Source organism: Epinephelus lanceolatus, chromosome 3, assembly GCF_041903045.1.
Source record: "Epinephelus lanceolatus isolate andai-2023 chromosome 3, ASM4190304v1, whole genome shotgun sequence".
In the NCBI taxonomy this organism is placed as follows: domain Eukaryota; kingdom Metazoa; phylum Chordata; class Actinopteri; order Perciformes; family Serranidae; genus Epinephelus; species Epinephelus lanceolatus.
In genome coordinates, this window is record NC_135736.1 from 10,403,674 (window position 1) to 10,420,003 (window position 16,330).

At 41.3% G+C, this 16,330-nt stretch overlaps 1 protein-coding gene across 16 annotated transcripts in view; it reads left to right on the plus strand.

Moving 5' to 3' along the window:
* Positions 1–16,330, plus strand: part of ptprdb (protein tyrosine phosphatase receptor type Db) — a 221,123-nt gene that overhangs the window by 112,979 nt on the left and 91,814 nt on the right. For all 16 annotated transcript variants that reach the window (XM_033624615.2, XM_033624637.2, XM_078164858.1 and 13 more), the window contains one exon: positions 13,437–13,586. In XM_033624615.2, coding sequence (XP_033480506.1) covers positions 13,502–13,586 — 85 coding nt within the window. In that variant the 5' untranslated portion in view covers positions 13,437–13,501. The remainder of the gene's footprint in view (positions 1–13,436; positions 13,587–16,330) is intronic.

Here is a 16,330-nt window from a genome sequence, read left to right on the forward strand (position 1 = left end):
AGAGACAGACAACCATTCACACTCACATTCACACCTACGGACAATTTAGTCACCAATTAACCTGCATGTCTTTGGACTGTGGGAGCAAGCCGGAGCACCCAGAGAAAACCCACACTGACACGGGGAGAACATGCAAACTCCACACAGAAGGGCTCCAGAACCAGGAACCCTCTTGCTGTGAGGCAACAGTGCTAACCGCTATACCACCGTGCCACCCCCAAACATCCATATTGTAAAACTTAAATTAATAGCCCAGGCTGTTATTTGCTTAAATCACTGAACTCAACCGGTGTATATGTGATGCAGGCCTTTAATTCCTTTTACACAAAACTGTTGCTCAGCAAAGATAGGAAATACAATCAAATTGTTTATTCAAACCAGTATGAATATTACTTGTTTGGAAATTAGGCTTTGAATAACATATCAGTTATGAAGCATTCATTTAATCTAGGTTTAAGGGACAGCACACCAGAGAGACAGAGTTACAACACTCATTTTAGAGCACCTGAGGGTTATGGCACACAGCATACTGTCACTACACCACTTTATCCTGTTGAAATAATATTCACAACTAGGATTATTTTTTATGAGTTTTGATCATCTTGATTGGTGGAATATGAATAGGAATAGACACATGTTTTGACTTTATGACTGCTTCAAAGGTAGGGAGTCACTTTTTTGTGTCTCTCGTTTATTATGCCAGTAAATCTGAGTAAATTAGATTGGTGCTCATGATTTGGGTAAAATAAACTTAACAGTTCAATTGTAGAGAAGCTTACTGAGTTAACGATGTGTGTAGCATCTCCATATTAACAAAAGTTTAAACATTTATATTTGTAAGCAGTTTTATACATCCGAAGAATTTCTATAATGATGATCTGCATGGCAACCAGACGAGGCATCAAATTGAGACAGGCATATATTTGTCAAAATATTTTGCCACATCTAGTAAAAAGGACTGGGTATTTAATGAATATAAGTTACCGCTGTATATCGCTTTATTCATATCCACCTACTAGCTCAACTGATTGAGACCTTTTTTATATATTTATATCTGTACATAGGAGTCAGATGTTTATGTTTACCTTGTTTTAGCGGTGTCTTTCTGCATATGTTCATTGAGAGCAATAAAAATAAAAATGGAGTCAAATTCCTTGTATGTGCACACATACTCAGCCATTAAAGCTGATTCTGATTTGTACTTTCTGTGCAACTGACAAATCAGAGAGCGTGGGCACCGTGGTTCGCCGCTCTGACGGCTGTTGATGGATCAAATTGCCTGCCTCAAGGCAACAATCCTCAGGCAGTCTGTGGAGCCGGTGGGATTGTGCTCATGTCTGCTGAGGCCAGGAAAGGAGCATTTATCAGCCTTACTGCTGCTGAAATAAATTGATGCAAACGCGTTGTCTTTGGGTTGTCCTCATCTGTTACATCAACAATAACAATGTTTACCGTGATATATAAATGTCTTTTCAACATCATCCATCCGGGCGGGCTCACAAGGTCTGCCCATTATTCAGCAATGTCTTAACAATGTGGATTTTCATCGTTCATGTGCTGGGACCAGGTTGCTTTAATGCAAATGGCTTCTAAAAAAAGGACGAGGCCTCTTTTTGGGAGGACCACCTGAAAAGGTTTTATTCAAACAGACAGAAAGGGAGTAATGCCAGTAAAGTAAACTTTGAAATCAAAATGAATAATGTATTCTGGATGGAAATAAAAGCTGGACTCACAATCTAAAATGTCTAGACCTTGGCTATTGTATAAAGATTTTGTGAATTTCTTATTCTGGATGCAAGGGAATGCAATAACCTCATTTAAGGAAGAAACGAGATATGGGTTAGACCACAAGAACAAAAGAGAAATAATTGTTTGTTTATGCCTTTGGAGATAGGAATAAAGACAGTGAAATAGAAAGTGAGAGGAATTGTTTTTTGTGAGAGGACAGAGGGAAAAGAAAAGGAGGAGGGAGTGAAGGAGTCAGGCTGGAGGAAGGAATAAATGAAGGTGGAAGGGAGGGAGGACAGAGTGTTTGGGGAAGCAGAGGAAGTGATAAGTTGAGTTCAGACAGACAGCCTAAATCCTCATCTCAATCAATCACATTTTCCCTTCCTCTCCTCTCAGTTTGTCTTATTGATTTCTTGTTTCTGCCAGTGTCCTGAAAGCCCGACTCAAATGACTACTCAGAGGTTTTGGGGCTCCATCTCCCAGCGAAAACCACTCTTTGGTCATTTGTTCTCACAGCTATATAAGGGATGTGAAGGGATCACTGGGTCTTATCCAGCAAATGATGTAGCAGCCCATTCTCCTACGATGTCCTCTCAAATAAACGATGTACTTTATATTTATCCATTATGTTTTTGGGAGAAACTAGTGCTGGCTAAATTACACTGAGGGTCAATTCAGGAAATAGCGTGGCATTGATCAGAGCTATTTTAAGTATTTTAAGGCCGGTCAAATGCCTGGCTCAGACTAGACAATATCAACCAGATTATAGCCTGACCCAACTGTTGTTTGGCGTTGACTTGAGAATGGGCATCAGCAGCGTTTTTCGTTTTTGTCCAGTGTTGAGTGTCATAGTAGATGACAACCAATGCCATGTCAGGGATGCCTCATGAAGTTTCAACAGCAAGAAAAGCATGTTAGAATTTTACTTTTACTTTTATGACTTGTTCCCCCACAACCATGGCACAGAGTACTCTTCAACTGTACATGTGGTGAAGCAAAACGCAAACGATGTGAAAGATAAAGATCTTGGCGCTTAATCGGTCCAAACACCTAATTCCTGATGATATCACGCGTGTCCTGAAAGATGGCGAGCTTTGAATGGTCATGGATGAATGTGTAGTCTGTCACATCTCTTGTCCAAGTTACGGCAAGATTTTATGACTCTATGAACACCTAATCTGACACATTCAAATTGCACGACAGCTGGATTCTCAAGATATCATGAGATCACATCAAAAGGATTACTCAGCCTCCTGTGGGGAGCTGCTGGCAGCTATGGGCATGGCTTAGGTGTGTGTGATGACACGGAGCGGCGACTGGTAAGAGGTAAGGGTACATGTTCAGTTCAGCGATAGCGTATCAGAACTAGAAAGTATTCTTCATTGAAAGGGTAAAGAACAACACTGAAGGCCTCTGATAAAAGTTGTTTTCACTCTTCCTCGAACTGATTTGTGATAGACGTGATAGACAAATGGTTCATCCAATCATCTACCAAGTATTTTTTGAAAGTGCCTGCCCCTTACCAAACAGTTTCCAGTGACCACTTCTCAGATGGTTCTTTGAAACAAGCCATCTATCACATCAGGTTAACAGTGATCGTAAGTCAAGTTACAAGTCCTCACTTTTGTAACTTAGTTCAGCTCGAGTCATTGTTCCGAATCTCAAGTCTAAACCTGTGATGTGGATGTAGAGTAAGGATGAGGAGGTTGAGATGGAGGAAGTCTAGTCTAGTCTTAAAGATGCTTCTCAGGTTTTCAGGGGAACATGCACGAGTTATTCAGAGACATTCATGTTCTGAGGTGTGCATGTCAGTTCCTGTGCAAGCCTCTGCAAACTACAGTTTACTGATAACACCCTTCTCTGTGCAGGTGTGCAGAGATGTTTATGTGCATCCTCGCAGAAGCATAATTCCGGCTCAACCAGGACCATAACAATACTTAACGTGTCATGCAGAGATAATGTGAAAGCAACTGGAAAAACAAAGCCAGCACTGAAAGGCCTATTTATTACTGAATGGAAAATTGTTGCATTTGAACAGAAATGCATGTGAATCTGTAGAAATACAGCTGATGCACTGTATGTAATGTATGTGCTTCTCACCACCCACACAATACCAGCGTCTGACTCACTTTCGCGAAAATTAAAGAGGTGGTTTACTGGAGCGCTCTCTCTCTATCCACACACACAAACACACACACAGTACAATGGTTGTTCTTGGGTGCTAAAAGTAGGTGAGTCACTCTGTACAGGGGCAATTAAAATCTCTGTCACAGCATGATGTAATCAGCTGCCGTCCCCGCAAACACTGACACTGAGTTGTGTGCCTTTAAAGATCAGCGTTTCTCTTGAAAACATGCTCAGGGGTTCCTTATGGAGTCTGCTTGTGTGCGGTGAGGGAGATGACAGATCACTGGTAATCAGCATGCGCACGAGCATGTGTGTACACACGTGCTCAGTAGTCATATACATCAAACAAACACTCTCGCTTCAAGCCATTCTCAGCTATGTTTTGTTTGTTGTGCTATGAGAGAGACTGTTTTTTTTGCTGGCATTTTTGCAAATCTTATTTCCATTCTGCTTGTTAACTATGTGATGTGAGTGTGTGTTTGCAGAATCGTCTGTTAGTGACATGGCAGCATCTTCAAGTTCTTTGGCTGCTCAAAGAGATAATCAAAGTGTTGTTGTCGAAACCATCGAAAATGAGACAGAGGAAAGACTGAGATCAGAAGAACGTGAAGTAAAAGTTAGACATGTTTGTAAAACACCAAACAGTTTCATTGTTGCCATATAAGATGGTTACAAAAGACAGACAGCACTTGTGAAAATTGGACATGATGGTAATACAAACTGTGGACCCAACAGGTCTGGAAAAAAAAAAAAAAATCCTATTGCACTTCCTGAAGGCAGCGTCAAGATTGATTTAAATGCCATGAGTCCAAGACTCCGTCTTTCCACACCTGTAGTTTGGTTCATCTGGACCAAACCAAGGACAAAAATGATACACTGTTGCTTTCTAGTTCTGGTCTGTTTTGTGTTCACACCAAGAACTCAGGACTTCACTTTGAAGCCATTTTGACATAGTGGCCAAATCATGAAATTGACCCCTCCAAAGCCCCACAGCTTTTTGCTTTGTGCTCCAACAAAAGTTGAGCAAGCCTGAAACATGGCGGAACTTCGGTCAGCTTTTCCCTTTCCTGTTATACTATGCTATATGCTAGGTTGAAAAGAGAACCAAATTTAGAAGGTGGATAAAAGATGTAGCTGGGGGACTGCCAAATGCTTCACGCACACAATATGTTGTATATAGTCTCACCTTGACTTGGCTAATATTGGCAAAATGCTAGCTAATAGCTAAATAACATATAACTTAGCTACATCAAGAGGACTTAGCCTAGGTTTGCTCCCTATTTAGTTCTGTTGTAACTTTAAAGAGATTTGGAAAAGGACAGATAGGTTGGTTGTTGACATATTTTTAAGATGAGATGTCTTTACACAGAAAAAAAATCAAGGCTAACATTCCTTTGTTTATGTTATCTCTGTACAGCTATGTGCTGCCCTGAAGCATCTTTCTACAATAAAGAGAGACTAATGTTTAGTCAGCACCATGGTCTGTAGTCAGTCATAAATGCATAGAGTACTTTACTGATCCCGATAAGGGGTAAAGTGGAGTGCAGGAGTTGACTGATAGTCTTGTCATCCACACTCTTTACTTCACCCTTTTTTGTTGACACCAGTAGCCTCAGTTTGTGTAGTTTTGCCTCGTTCATAGAAGTTAACATTGTGAATATATCCTTCAATCAGTGGATTTTTAAATCTTTTGAGCTTCACAGCCCCCGCATAATGACTTGTTTCACTGGGGATTTGATCCTTTCAGTTCAATATCATTTTGAAAGTCTCAAAGAGCCACATAAAAAAAATCATTATATTCCTATATAAGAAAGCAGACGGCTGAACAGGAAGTTAGCCGCTCAGCTGGCAGAAGTCTCTCCTGTGCTTGTTCTATGGGTCCGAGCTTTCATAGGAATAAATGGGGCCTCGCCTCCGATGCTGTATCCAGTTCTCTTTATACATCCATGATTCTCACTGACTTCTTTAAAACAGACATCACACACTGATTCGTTGGACAGTTTTTATGATGTCATAATGCATCATCAGCCTTACATGGTCCCAATGTGTGGAAATCAAATCAAATGTCACAAAGAGGCATCTTAATAAGACACAGGGACAGCGCACCTCCGTAGTTCTTGACAGTGTAAGGTGAGATGCACTGCTGTTATAGGGAACTTTTATAACTTGAGCTCACCACTATCCTTAATGGGAAAGGAGGAGGACGTAAACTTTGCTTTTTCTACTCATCTTATCTTGTTTTTCATGCAGGGCTATGATGCAACAAATAAAAATTGCCTCTCCATTGACATTTCTGTCAGACTGCCACTGTTTCAACAGGCCAAATAGAATAAGTTAATTAGTATGTCTAATTGCATTTGGTGGCTCAGCTTTGGGAATATCAAATCAAATTAGGATACTCAGTGTTCTTTTTCCATGGCACACGGTTTGCCTTAAGCTATGCTTTTTAGGATCTGTCTTTTGTCTTTGTCTCTATCTTCCTCAGCGTCCCTTCCAGCTGTACTACGCCTTCGCTTTGTAGTCTACCCTCCTCTCTCTCTCTCTCTCTCTCATCATCCACCCACGCTTTCTTTTTCTTTTCTTTCCATTTTTGGATCTTGTTCTCTCTTTTAATTTTCTTTTTTTCTCACTTCTGCTCCCCCATTTCCCAACTTTTTAGTTCCATCGAATGTAGTCACTTAAAAACATGTTATAAAATGACCTTTTAAATGGAACAGAAATAAATAAAAGCTGTTAATCCCATCAACAGCCAGTTAATGCAATAACAACTTACGATTAATGTTGCTTTTTTTGTTGCCTGTTGATGATGTAACCAGTGGTTTTAAGCATTATGGGTATATTTAAACCCATTTTCTTATTAAAGCATGAGCACTATTACATTTTCTCAGCCCATTAACAGGGACGTGTTATTAAATTTGGAGAAGATGGTACATTTTTAAGCAGGTGTAACAGTAACACTTTATTTAAGCCTCCTGTGTAGCACTTTTAAACAGTATATAAATATTAAATGGTTTAAAACATACTATGAGGTTGTTGCAAGCAGTGGCACCCCCAGAAATTTTTGATAGGGGTGGCCAGATGGGCCCCCTAAAAATATTGGGGTGGCACACCAAAACCAAAAGCTATAAATGAATTTAATGCTGTTGAAGTACACAGGCTTGTTTCTTGTTTTACAGTTAATATTACTAATTATCTGATGTGCATAGACTAAAACAGTACAGTTAGCATTTTGAATGCCACAACAATCCTGTTTTAATGTGTTCTGTATCTGTATACATCAGGCAATTCATTGTTCTTTACTTAGGCTTATTGGCCCTTTCCTTGAAAACACAAAACAGCTTTAATTTGAAGGAGTAAATTGATTGTAAGGAGCCAAACATTTACTTGGAAGAAACCTTCTCAAGTTTAGGGGAGGCTCATGGGTACCCATAGAACCCATTTTCATTCAGATATCTTAAAGGGAAATTTCGGTTTATTTCAACCTGTCTCCTATCGTCCTAAATTTGTTTCAAGTGACTAGTGACATAGAAATAATAGTTAGCATGTTAGCTGTTAGCCTAGATACAGCCGGGGCGCATAGTAGCGTCAGACCTGTTAAAACGTAAGTGAACGGGCAAACTTCAAGTGCAAAGTTAGTCCACTAAACAAGCTTTTTTCCACAAAGACCGCCTCATATCGTTAGGATAAATTTCAGAGAACATATAGAAAATGACATGTAAACGTGTTGTCTTACCTTACCGGTGTGCTGCCATGTTTGTTTACCATCTAGCTCTGCTTTCCAAAGCGCAGCCGAAATATTGCGAGAACAAGCAACGATCTCATAGCGTACCTGAACAAGCAGCAACAGCTGGAAGGCAGAACCGGACAGTAGCCTGAAAAGTTCATTCCTTTATTTTATGAAAGATTTATAGAATAATGGCTGACTTTTTGCCGGACTTCGACTTTGTGGAGGAGGAATTTGATTTTGCAGAGTTTGATGGCCACCCTTATTTATTTGAGCCAGAATACACTGATGAAGAGCTTTGTGAAATTGAAGAACGGAGGAGGAGAAGAGAGAGAGGGGCGCAACAGGTAGAGGACGAGAGAGGAGGAATGGCTGCTGCAAGGCTGCGTAGCTCTGGAGATTGGTGGTGTATCTGTGAATGCTGTGCCCCAGTGCCCACAGAAGAGGAGTGCCTCTGTTGCAAGGAATGGGACCGGTTGCAGCCTTATTTTCAAGGTCTGGATGTGATTGAGGACGAGACACCTCCACCTGGAGTAGTGTGCAGCTGGGCTTTATCTAGAGCTGGCAAGATATATTTCGGCTGCGCTTTGGAAAGCAGAGCTAGATGTAAACAAACATGGCAGCACACCGGTAAGGTAAGACAACACATTTACATGTCGTTTTCTATATGTTCTCTGACATTTATCCTAACGATATGAGGCGGTCTTTGTGGAAAAAAAAGCTTGTTTAGTGGACTAACTTTGCACTTGAAAGTATGCCCGTTCACTTACGTTTTAACTGGTCTGACGCTACGGCTGCATCTAGGCTAACGGCTAACATGCTAACTATTATTTCTATGTCACTAGTCACTTGAAACAAATTTAGGATGATAGGAGACGGGTTGAAATAAACCGAAATTTCCCTTTAAGAATTAAAGGGACCTATTTGTTCCAGTTGTTCCCTCGCCAAAAGTTAACTTTGGTGCATTATTGACCTCCCTTCATGACAACCTGTGCCTACACAGTTGGTACAAATGGATGCCTTAGGTTGTGTTGATTCACTACCAATGCCTTCACACTAAAATGACTACGCCACAGCCTCTTAAAGGCAGTAATGTTAACCTCCAATTATTGTCAGCAGGGGGGCCAGCAATTGTATCAGACAGGCCATGGCCCCCCTGGTCCCCCCTTGGGGGCGCCACTGGTTGTGAGCAAATACATTAATTATGTAGTTGTCACCAACTTCAACTAGATAATGACAATTTATGTCTTCACTTCATAACATTTACATTGAACAATACTGGTCATACTGGTCACTTGTGCTCATGACTACAGTACAGGCCAAAAGTTTGGACACACCTTCTCTTTCAATGCGTTTTCTTTATTTTCATGACTATTTACATTGTAGATTCTCACTGAAGGCATCAAAACTATGAATGAACACATGTGGAGTTATGTACTTAACAAAAAAAGGTGAAATAACTGAAAACATGTTTTATATTCTAGTTTCTTCAAAATAGCCACCCTTTGCTCTGATTACTGCTTTGCACACTCTTGGCATTCTCTCCATGAGCTTCAAGAGGTAGTCACCTGAAATGGTTTCCACTTCACAGGTGTGCCTTATCAGGGTTAATTAGTGGAATTTCTTGCTTTATCAATGGGGTTGGGACCATCAGTTGTGTTGTGCAGAAGTCAGGTTAATACACAGCCGACAGCCCTATTGGACAACTGTTAAAATTCATATTACGGCAAGAACCAATCAGCTAACTAAAGAAAAACGAGTGGCCATCATTACTTTAAGAAATGAAGGTCAGTCAGTCCGGAAAATTGCAAAAACTTTAAATATGTCCCCAAGTGGAGTCGCAAAAACCATCAAGCGCTACAACGAAACTGGCACACATGAGGACTGACCCAGGAAAGGAAGACCAAGAGTCACCTCTTCTTCTCAGGATAAGTTCATCCGAGTCACCAGCCTCAGAAATGGCAAGTTAACAGCAGCTCAGATCAGAGACCAGATGAATGCCACACAGAGTTCTAGCAGCAGACCCATCTCTAGAACAACTGTTAAGAGGAGACTGCGCGAATCAGGCCTTCATGGTCAAATAGCTGCTAGGAAACCACTGCTAAGGAGAGGCAACAAGCAGAAGAGATTTGTTTGGGCCAAGAAACACAAGGAATGGACATTAGACCAGTGGAAATCTGTGCTTTGGTCTGATGAGTCCAAATTTGAGATCTTTGGTTCCAACCGCCGTGTCTTTGTGAGACGCAGAAAAGGTGAACGGATGGATTCCACATGCCTGGTTCCCACTGTGAAGCATGGAGGAGGAGGTGTGATGGTGTGGGGGTGTTTTGCTGGTGACACTGTTGGGGATTTATTCAAAATTGAAGGCACACTGAACCAGCATGGCTACCACAGCATCCTGCAGCGACATGCCATCCCATCCGGTTTGCGTTTAGTTGGACGATCATTTATTTTTCAACAGGACAATGACCCCAAACACACCTCCAGGCTGTGTAAGGGCTATTTGACCAAGAAGGAGAGTGATGGAGTGCTGCGGCAGATGACCTGGCCTCCACAGTCACCGGACCTGAACCCAATCGAGATGGTTTGGGGTGAGCTGGACCGCAGAGTGAAGGCAAAGGGGCCAACAAGTGCTAAACACCTCTGGGAACTCCTTCAAGACTGTTGGAAAACCATTTCAGGTGACTACCTCTTGAAGCTCATGGAGAGAATGCCAAGAGTGTGCAAAGCAGTAATCAGAGCAAAGGGTGGCTATTTTGAAGAAACTAGAATATAAAACATGTTTTCAGTTATTTCACCTTTTTTTGTTAAGTACATAACTCCACATGTGTTCATTCATAGTTTTGATGCCTTCAGTGAGAATCTACAATGTAAATAGTCATGAAAATAAAGAAAACGCATTGAATGAGAAGGTGTGTCCAAACTTTTGGCCTGTACTGTACAGTATTATGTGTTTTACCATGCGTTTGTAAAATGCTTACAGATGATAAATAGAGAGTATAAAGTGAGGGGTAGCTGTTACATTATCTGTTACAAAAATGTTTTTCTATTCCAACTTTTTTGTCTCTCTCATGTCCCCGTCATCCTCTGCTCTCACCACTTCTCTCTCATCCTCTTCCCCTCTCCTCATGTGTCCTTCTGTCTGTCCTGTGAAAAAACATAAGCTAGTCTGTCACTCTTCGAGTCAGTCTCTGTTCTGTCAGAATCTATCCCAGAGATAAGTGTGACTGGTCGCTGCAGGGCCGGCCAGACAGACGGTGTATAATTGAGTGATAGGGACTAATGTAAGTGAATGGCTTAGAGCCGACTGTGATCCACGGCAGCGGCAGAAGCTCAGGCACCAAGGGAGGCTTTCTGTTAGGCCCTCGGTAATACTAGCAACAGCAGCCACCCAGATTACAATCTGGTGACTACCTGGCTGCGTGTGTGTGTGTGTGTGTGTGAGAGTGTGTGTGGCTCAGGTTATCCTGCTTTTTGTCTTCTTTCCATCCCGCCTCTCTTTTCTTCTCTGTTTCGTAGCTCTGTTTACCACCCCACTCCATTCCTCCTCCCCCCACGCACCTTTTTCCTCATCTCTCCCTCTCTCTCTTTTTCTCATCTGTCTCTCCCCCTCCCTTTCTCTCCCCGTTATCTTAGCTCTTTAATTAACGTGACATGCTGTGAAGTGAGATACTAAATAATGCAGGCTTTTCCAGTGACATTGAATCAGCCATAGTGATTAGTGGCCACACACTACACACACACACCAAGACAAATGCCCTTTTTTCAGCAGTGATCTACCTTTTAATAAGGGTTTTCATTTTGCAGCACAAATGTGGCTTAATTAGACAAATGAACACATGAATGCTCTGTTGAGAATGGAGAATATTACCGTTATGTATTTTAAACGGCATTAGTATTTAGGTTACAGTGTGTAGGGGTTGTGGTAGTATTGTTTTGTAAAATGAGCCCAAAAATATAAATATATCCGTTAAAAAACATGAGTTGATAAAGAATAACTTGTGAAATATCACTAAAGTAAAAACGAATTCTTTCTGAACAACAAAAGGTTAATATCTTCATATAATTTTCCAAAGTTATGAATAGATAAAAGATGGTAATGAGCCCTTGAACACTAAAATATAAATGGAAGTGAGAGCTAATATCCAAAGCTAAATAGAAATAAAACCATAATTTCCTTTGGTTGTGGGTAGATGCACACAGTATTTGAATATTAATCCTTTTCATACTGTATTGCTGAGTTCCCATATCCACTGTAGTAGTGTAAATCACAGTGCAGAGGACTTAATTTGTGCATGGAGAGATCTAGGTTATCCCAAAGCAATTGTTTCAGACCAAACCAAGTGGAAAATCCAGTGTGGGTTTAGTTGTTTGCTGCCTTGGCTGCAGGGATGCTAAGAGCTCTGGGTTCCAGCGTTCTTCTACCCCTACCCCCCTCGTCTTTTTTTAATCAGATGGCTTGTTCAGGAGTGGAGGGGATTAAGACTGCTGCTGCTGCCGCTGCTGATGACTCTGTCCAGTTTTGGAAAGCCCACAAACACATGCACGGATGCACAACAGGAACACCCAGCTGCGAGCACGCACGTACACACTCACGCAGGCGTATAAGCAGTAATATACACATGCATACACATACAGAGGCATCGACATATGCATGAGCTAGCCCATATGCATGCACATCTTGTATGGCACAGGCCTGAACGTTCATTCATGCAAACATTCATGTCAGACATCTAAGCAACATCTCTCTCTTTTGCTTCCACTCACTTTCGACGTTTCTCACTCAACACTGTCAGTTTTCTGGACAGCAGCAGTGATCTGCCATGTCTCATTGTGGCATGTGATTTGAGCTGTGAGATTTCTGACACAGACTGACGCCTGTCTCTTCTAATGCCAGACACTCACACCAGGCGCTGCAGATGGCAGGGAGACAGCTAGACAGACAGAGGGACAGATAGAGTGAAAAGGCAAAAAATCTGACTGATGGAAAGGAGAAAGAAAGATGCTACGGGGAGAGAAGTGAAAGGTGACATGAATGAGAAGAAAGGTACAGGGGAGTCAAAGAGAACAGAAACATGGATTTAAAGAAGAATTATCTAGAATTTTTAGGAAACTGAAAGCTGCCAAAAAGTTTGCGAAAGCAGACAAAGACAGGGAAATCAAAGGCGAAGAGGACTAGACAGATTCTAAAAGAAAGGAAGTGAGGTAAGGATGAAAGGATAGGCATGTTGAGCTGCATGTTGACCCAACACTGTGTGCAACGCAGCCAGCAGATAACACCAGTCAGTCTCCTCCCACTTTAATCTCCCCATCATCCATCAGTCCCTTCGCTCCATCCTTCCACCCCTCCATCTCAAAGCCATTCATTCCTTTTCATCAATACGAAATCGTGCCGATTTGATGTACATTTGGAAGAAATCCAGTGTTGAAGTCTGCTTTGTAGATTGTGTAACGGGCAAAAACTAAAGCTGAAACAAAAAATGAGGCCGTTGCTTACTTGGAAGATTAAAAAAAGAAGAACTTTAGAAGCCGACTGATGTTTCAATGCTAAATGTTTGCCATAAGTTGAAATTCATCAGCTACTTTGTGAACTCTCTCACACGCACACGCACACACCAAAACACACCTCCGGCAGTGAGTGTATGGTCCTAATGAAGCGAGAAGAGGAGAGGCAGCTGCATAACTGGAGTGTAAGGCCTAGAGGGAACTCACACACTTCAAGTCTGCGTGTGTTTGTGTGTGTTGGTGTGTGTGTGTGTGTGTGTGCGCATATTATATCTGAAACTCTTAATTTGAGCTTTGCAACGAGTCTAATGACTGCATTTTCTTTTTTACCTCCCTTCTTTTCTCTCTCCAGGTTGTGAGGGCCTGTTTCTATCGTCCTGTTGTGCAGTGAGGCAGTGAGCTCACGGTGGATACAGCATGCATGTGTCGACATATCCCATGATGCACTGTGCCAGTCCAGGCCTGCTCCTCCTCAGCTTCCTCTTCCTCGCTGATGCTGACTGTGAGTCCTTTCACACTCAGACACAAATACTTATATATAGATATTTAAATATATAGCCTGATATTCTCACACACACCTACTCACAGATGCACACATGGATAGAGAGAAACAGTTACATTCATACATGCAGTATACATCTTTTGAATTCACGTGTACACGCAGGGTTGGAATGACCTGATTTACAGACCACTTCTGATATCACATCCCTACTGTATGTGTGTGTGTGTCTGTGTGTGTTTATCTGTATGTGTGTGAGAGTGTACCAGTGTGTGTTGGGGAGTAGGTTTGATTTGAGGCCAGCTGTTTTTGTCCATCCCAGTATTACTTGGCATGAATAGACAGACCACATATGGCAAATCAGATAATTTTTCCTCTGCTAGTGCGATTGTGTTCATACTGTGTGTGCGTGTGTGTGTATGTGTGTGATCCCTGATTGTGGCTAGAGCAATATTTTTTTTTCAGAGACATACACATTAGTGTTCTGGTTATGAGTCTGGTAATAAGAATACTAGTTTTAATGATGCCTGCTACTACTGATATTTTCATTGTTGATTAATCCCCCAAGTATTTTCTCTATTATTTGTTGGGTCTATATAATGTCAGAAAAAAGTGAAAAATGTTCATCACCATTTCCCAGAGCCGACAAGCCCAGAGCCTGCTTGCTTTGTCCAACCAATAGGCTAAAACCCAAGGATATTCTGTTTGTTATCATAGAAAGCTAAGAAAACTTGGAGGCTGAAAACCCTGAATTTCTTCCATTTGTACAAAAAATCTGAATTAACAAGTTAAACAATCAATAAGCAATCAACATAGTTACATTTTCTGTCAATTGACTAATCGACTAATCGTTTTATATATGCTGACCAAGATGATTCGAACAAACTGGACATCCAAAGCACAAGAACATTAACAGACAACTCAAATGCAAAAGCCACCGCAGTAGAACCACCACCCTGTATACGCAGTTGAGACATGATCCAGTTTTCTTATCATCTGACCTCTTTCTCTTTTGTGTCTGGCTGTCTGGACACATCATCCATTCCATCTTAGCACCTATCAATGAAACATCAACAAGCAAAAATCAGTTTATCCCACATTAGATCTGTGCCAGGCTTCCACATTCAGCATGTAGACTATCAGTACATTTTATCTTTGAACCAGGGCCCTATTTTCTCATGTATTTGTGTCTAAGTGACTAATGGAGACAGCAATTTTTTAAACTGGTCCAGCGGCTGTAGCGGCAAAACAGGCTGCAATTTAGTCCCTATGGGCAATTGCTCATTGTCAGTTTACATCCACTAAAAGTGCTTGTTTTTGCCACCAACAGGCTCAGATTGTTATTATGACTTTCTGACAATGTTATGGAAAAGACCCTACGGAGGAATGAAATACTTTTCCTTACCTTTTGCTGATCAAGTCTGTTTATTATTAGAGCTGCCCTTTGAAAGTAGGAGATTGGAATCGTCAGTCAGAAACCCTGTCAGCCAACTTTTTTTTTTGCTAGTCAGTGGCAGTGTTCTTTTGGGTAGGTTTTGGTCCCCAGATTTTGCTGCAGAGTGAGTGCTCTTGACGTTCACGCTACTTTTAGGTACCAACAGATGTTGACGTGATGTAGTAGCACAAAGGAGGAGAAACTTTCCACCCCAAGGCTCCAAGATAATAGTCTCTTCACTCTTCTGTTTGGAAGTGGTGAATTTACAGCTCACAGATGCTTAATACAGCACAGTTTGTGGCTTTTGTTTGATATCTAGTGTCATCAAAAAATGTTGCACATTTCCGACCCGTTGGTAGCGTCATTAGCTGAATGTCACTGTCACACTGAATGTCGCGCTGAGCCCCATCCAAACTTTAAAACTTTATACAAAAAAAAAGCGAAGCCTCAAATATTCGTATTAAATGTCCAAATCTGCAGGTACAGCCCTATTTGTTGGCATGTGTAACCAAGCCTTGCTCAAGGAGAAGTCTCTGTCTGTCTCTGTCTGGAAAACAGAATTTTCCACATTGTCTAATCAACTAAGTAGTCAGCCATGACATTGAAAAACTTCAACACACCGGTCCACCTGGGATAGTCTTGGCAAGGTGCCGGAAACTGTGAGTCTAAACTGGTAGAAAGTGTGTTGTATGTAGTGTTAAACACGGTATAGATGTAATTTGGAAATCTTTTCCACCAGTTTGTACTCCAATACATCAAACTCTTCCCAGAACTCCTCTTTCCAACTCTTAATGTTCCCACCTTTGTTTTCCAAGAGTTCTCATTGAGCGACACTTGGTCACACTAACAAACAGACCAGCAAAAGGTATGGAAAATGTTTGATTTCTCTGTAGGAATCCTTTCCACAATGTTGTCAGACACTTCTAATAACAATCTGATCCTGTCAGTAGCAAAAATAAGTTCTTTTACTGGATATAAATTGACCAATACCAATAGAGTTTGCATTACAGCCTGTTTCGCTGCTGTGGCTGCGATGGTCTCGCTCAATACTGGACCATTGTTAAAAATTGTTGCCTCAGTTAGTCAACTTAGACACCAGGTTAAAAATACAAAGTTTCCATTTATGCAAAGTGATGAATATTCCAAAAATCTGGTCATATTTGGGATACTAGTGTCCGTGTAAACATACTAAGTATGAGTGTCTACCTGTGGTAAAGAAAGTCTTGGCCAGGCTCTCCAGGCATGACTTCTTTCCCAATTTGTCAGGTTGACAAATGCGGCCTTGAATCTCACAGCAGCAGTGATGAAACCT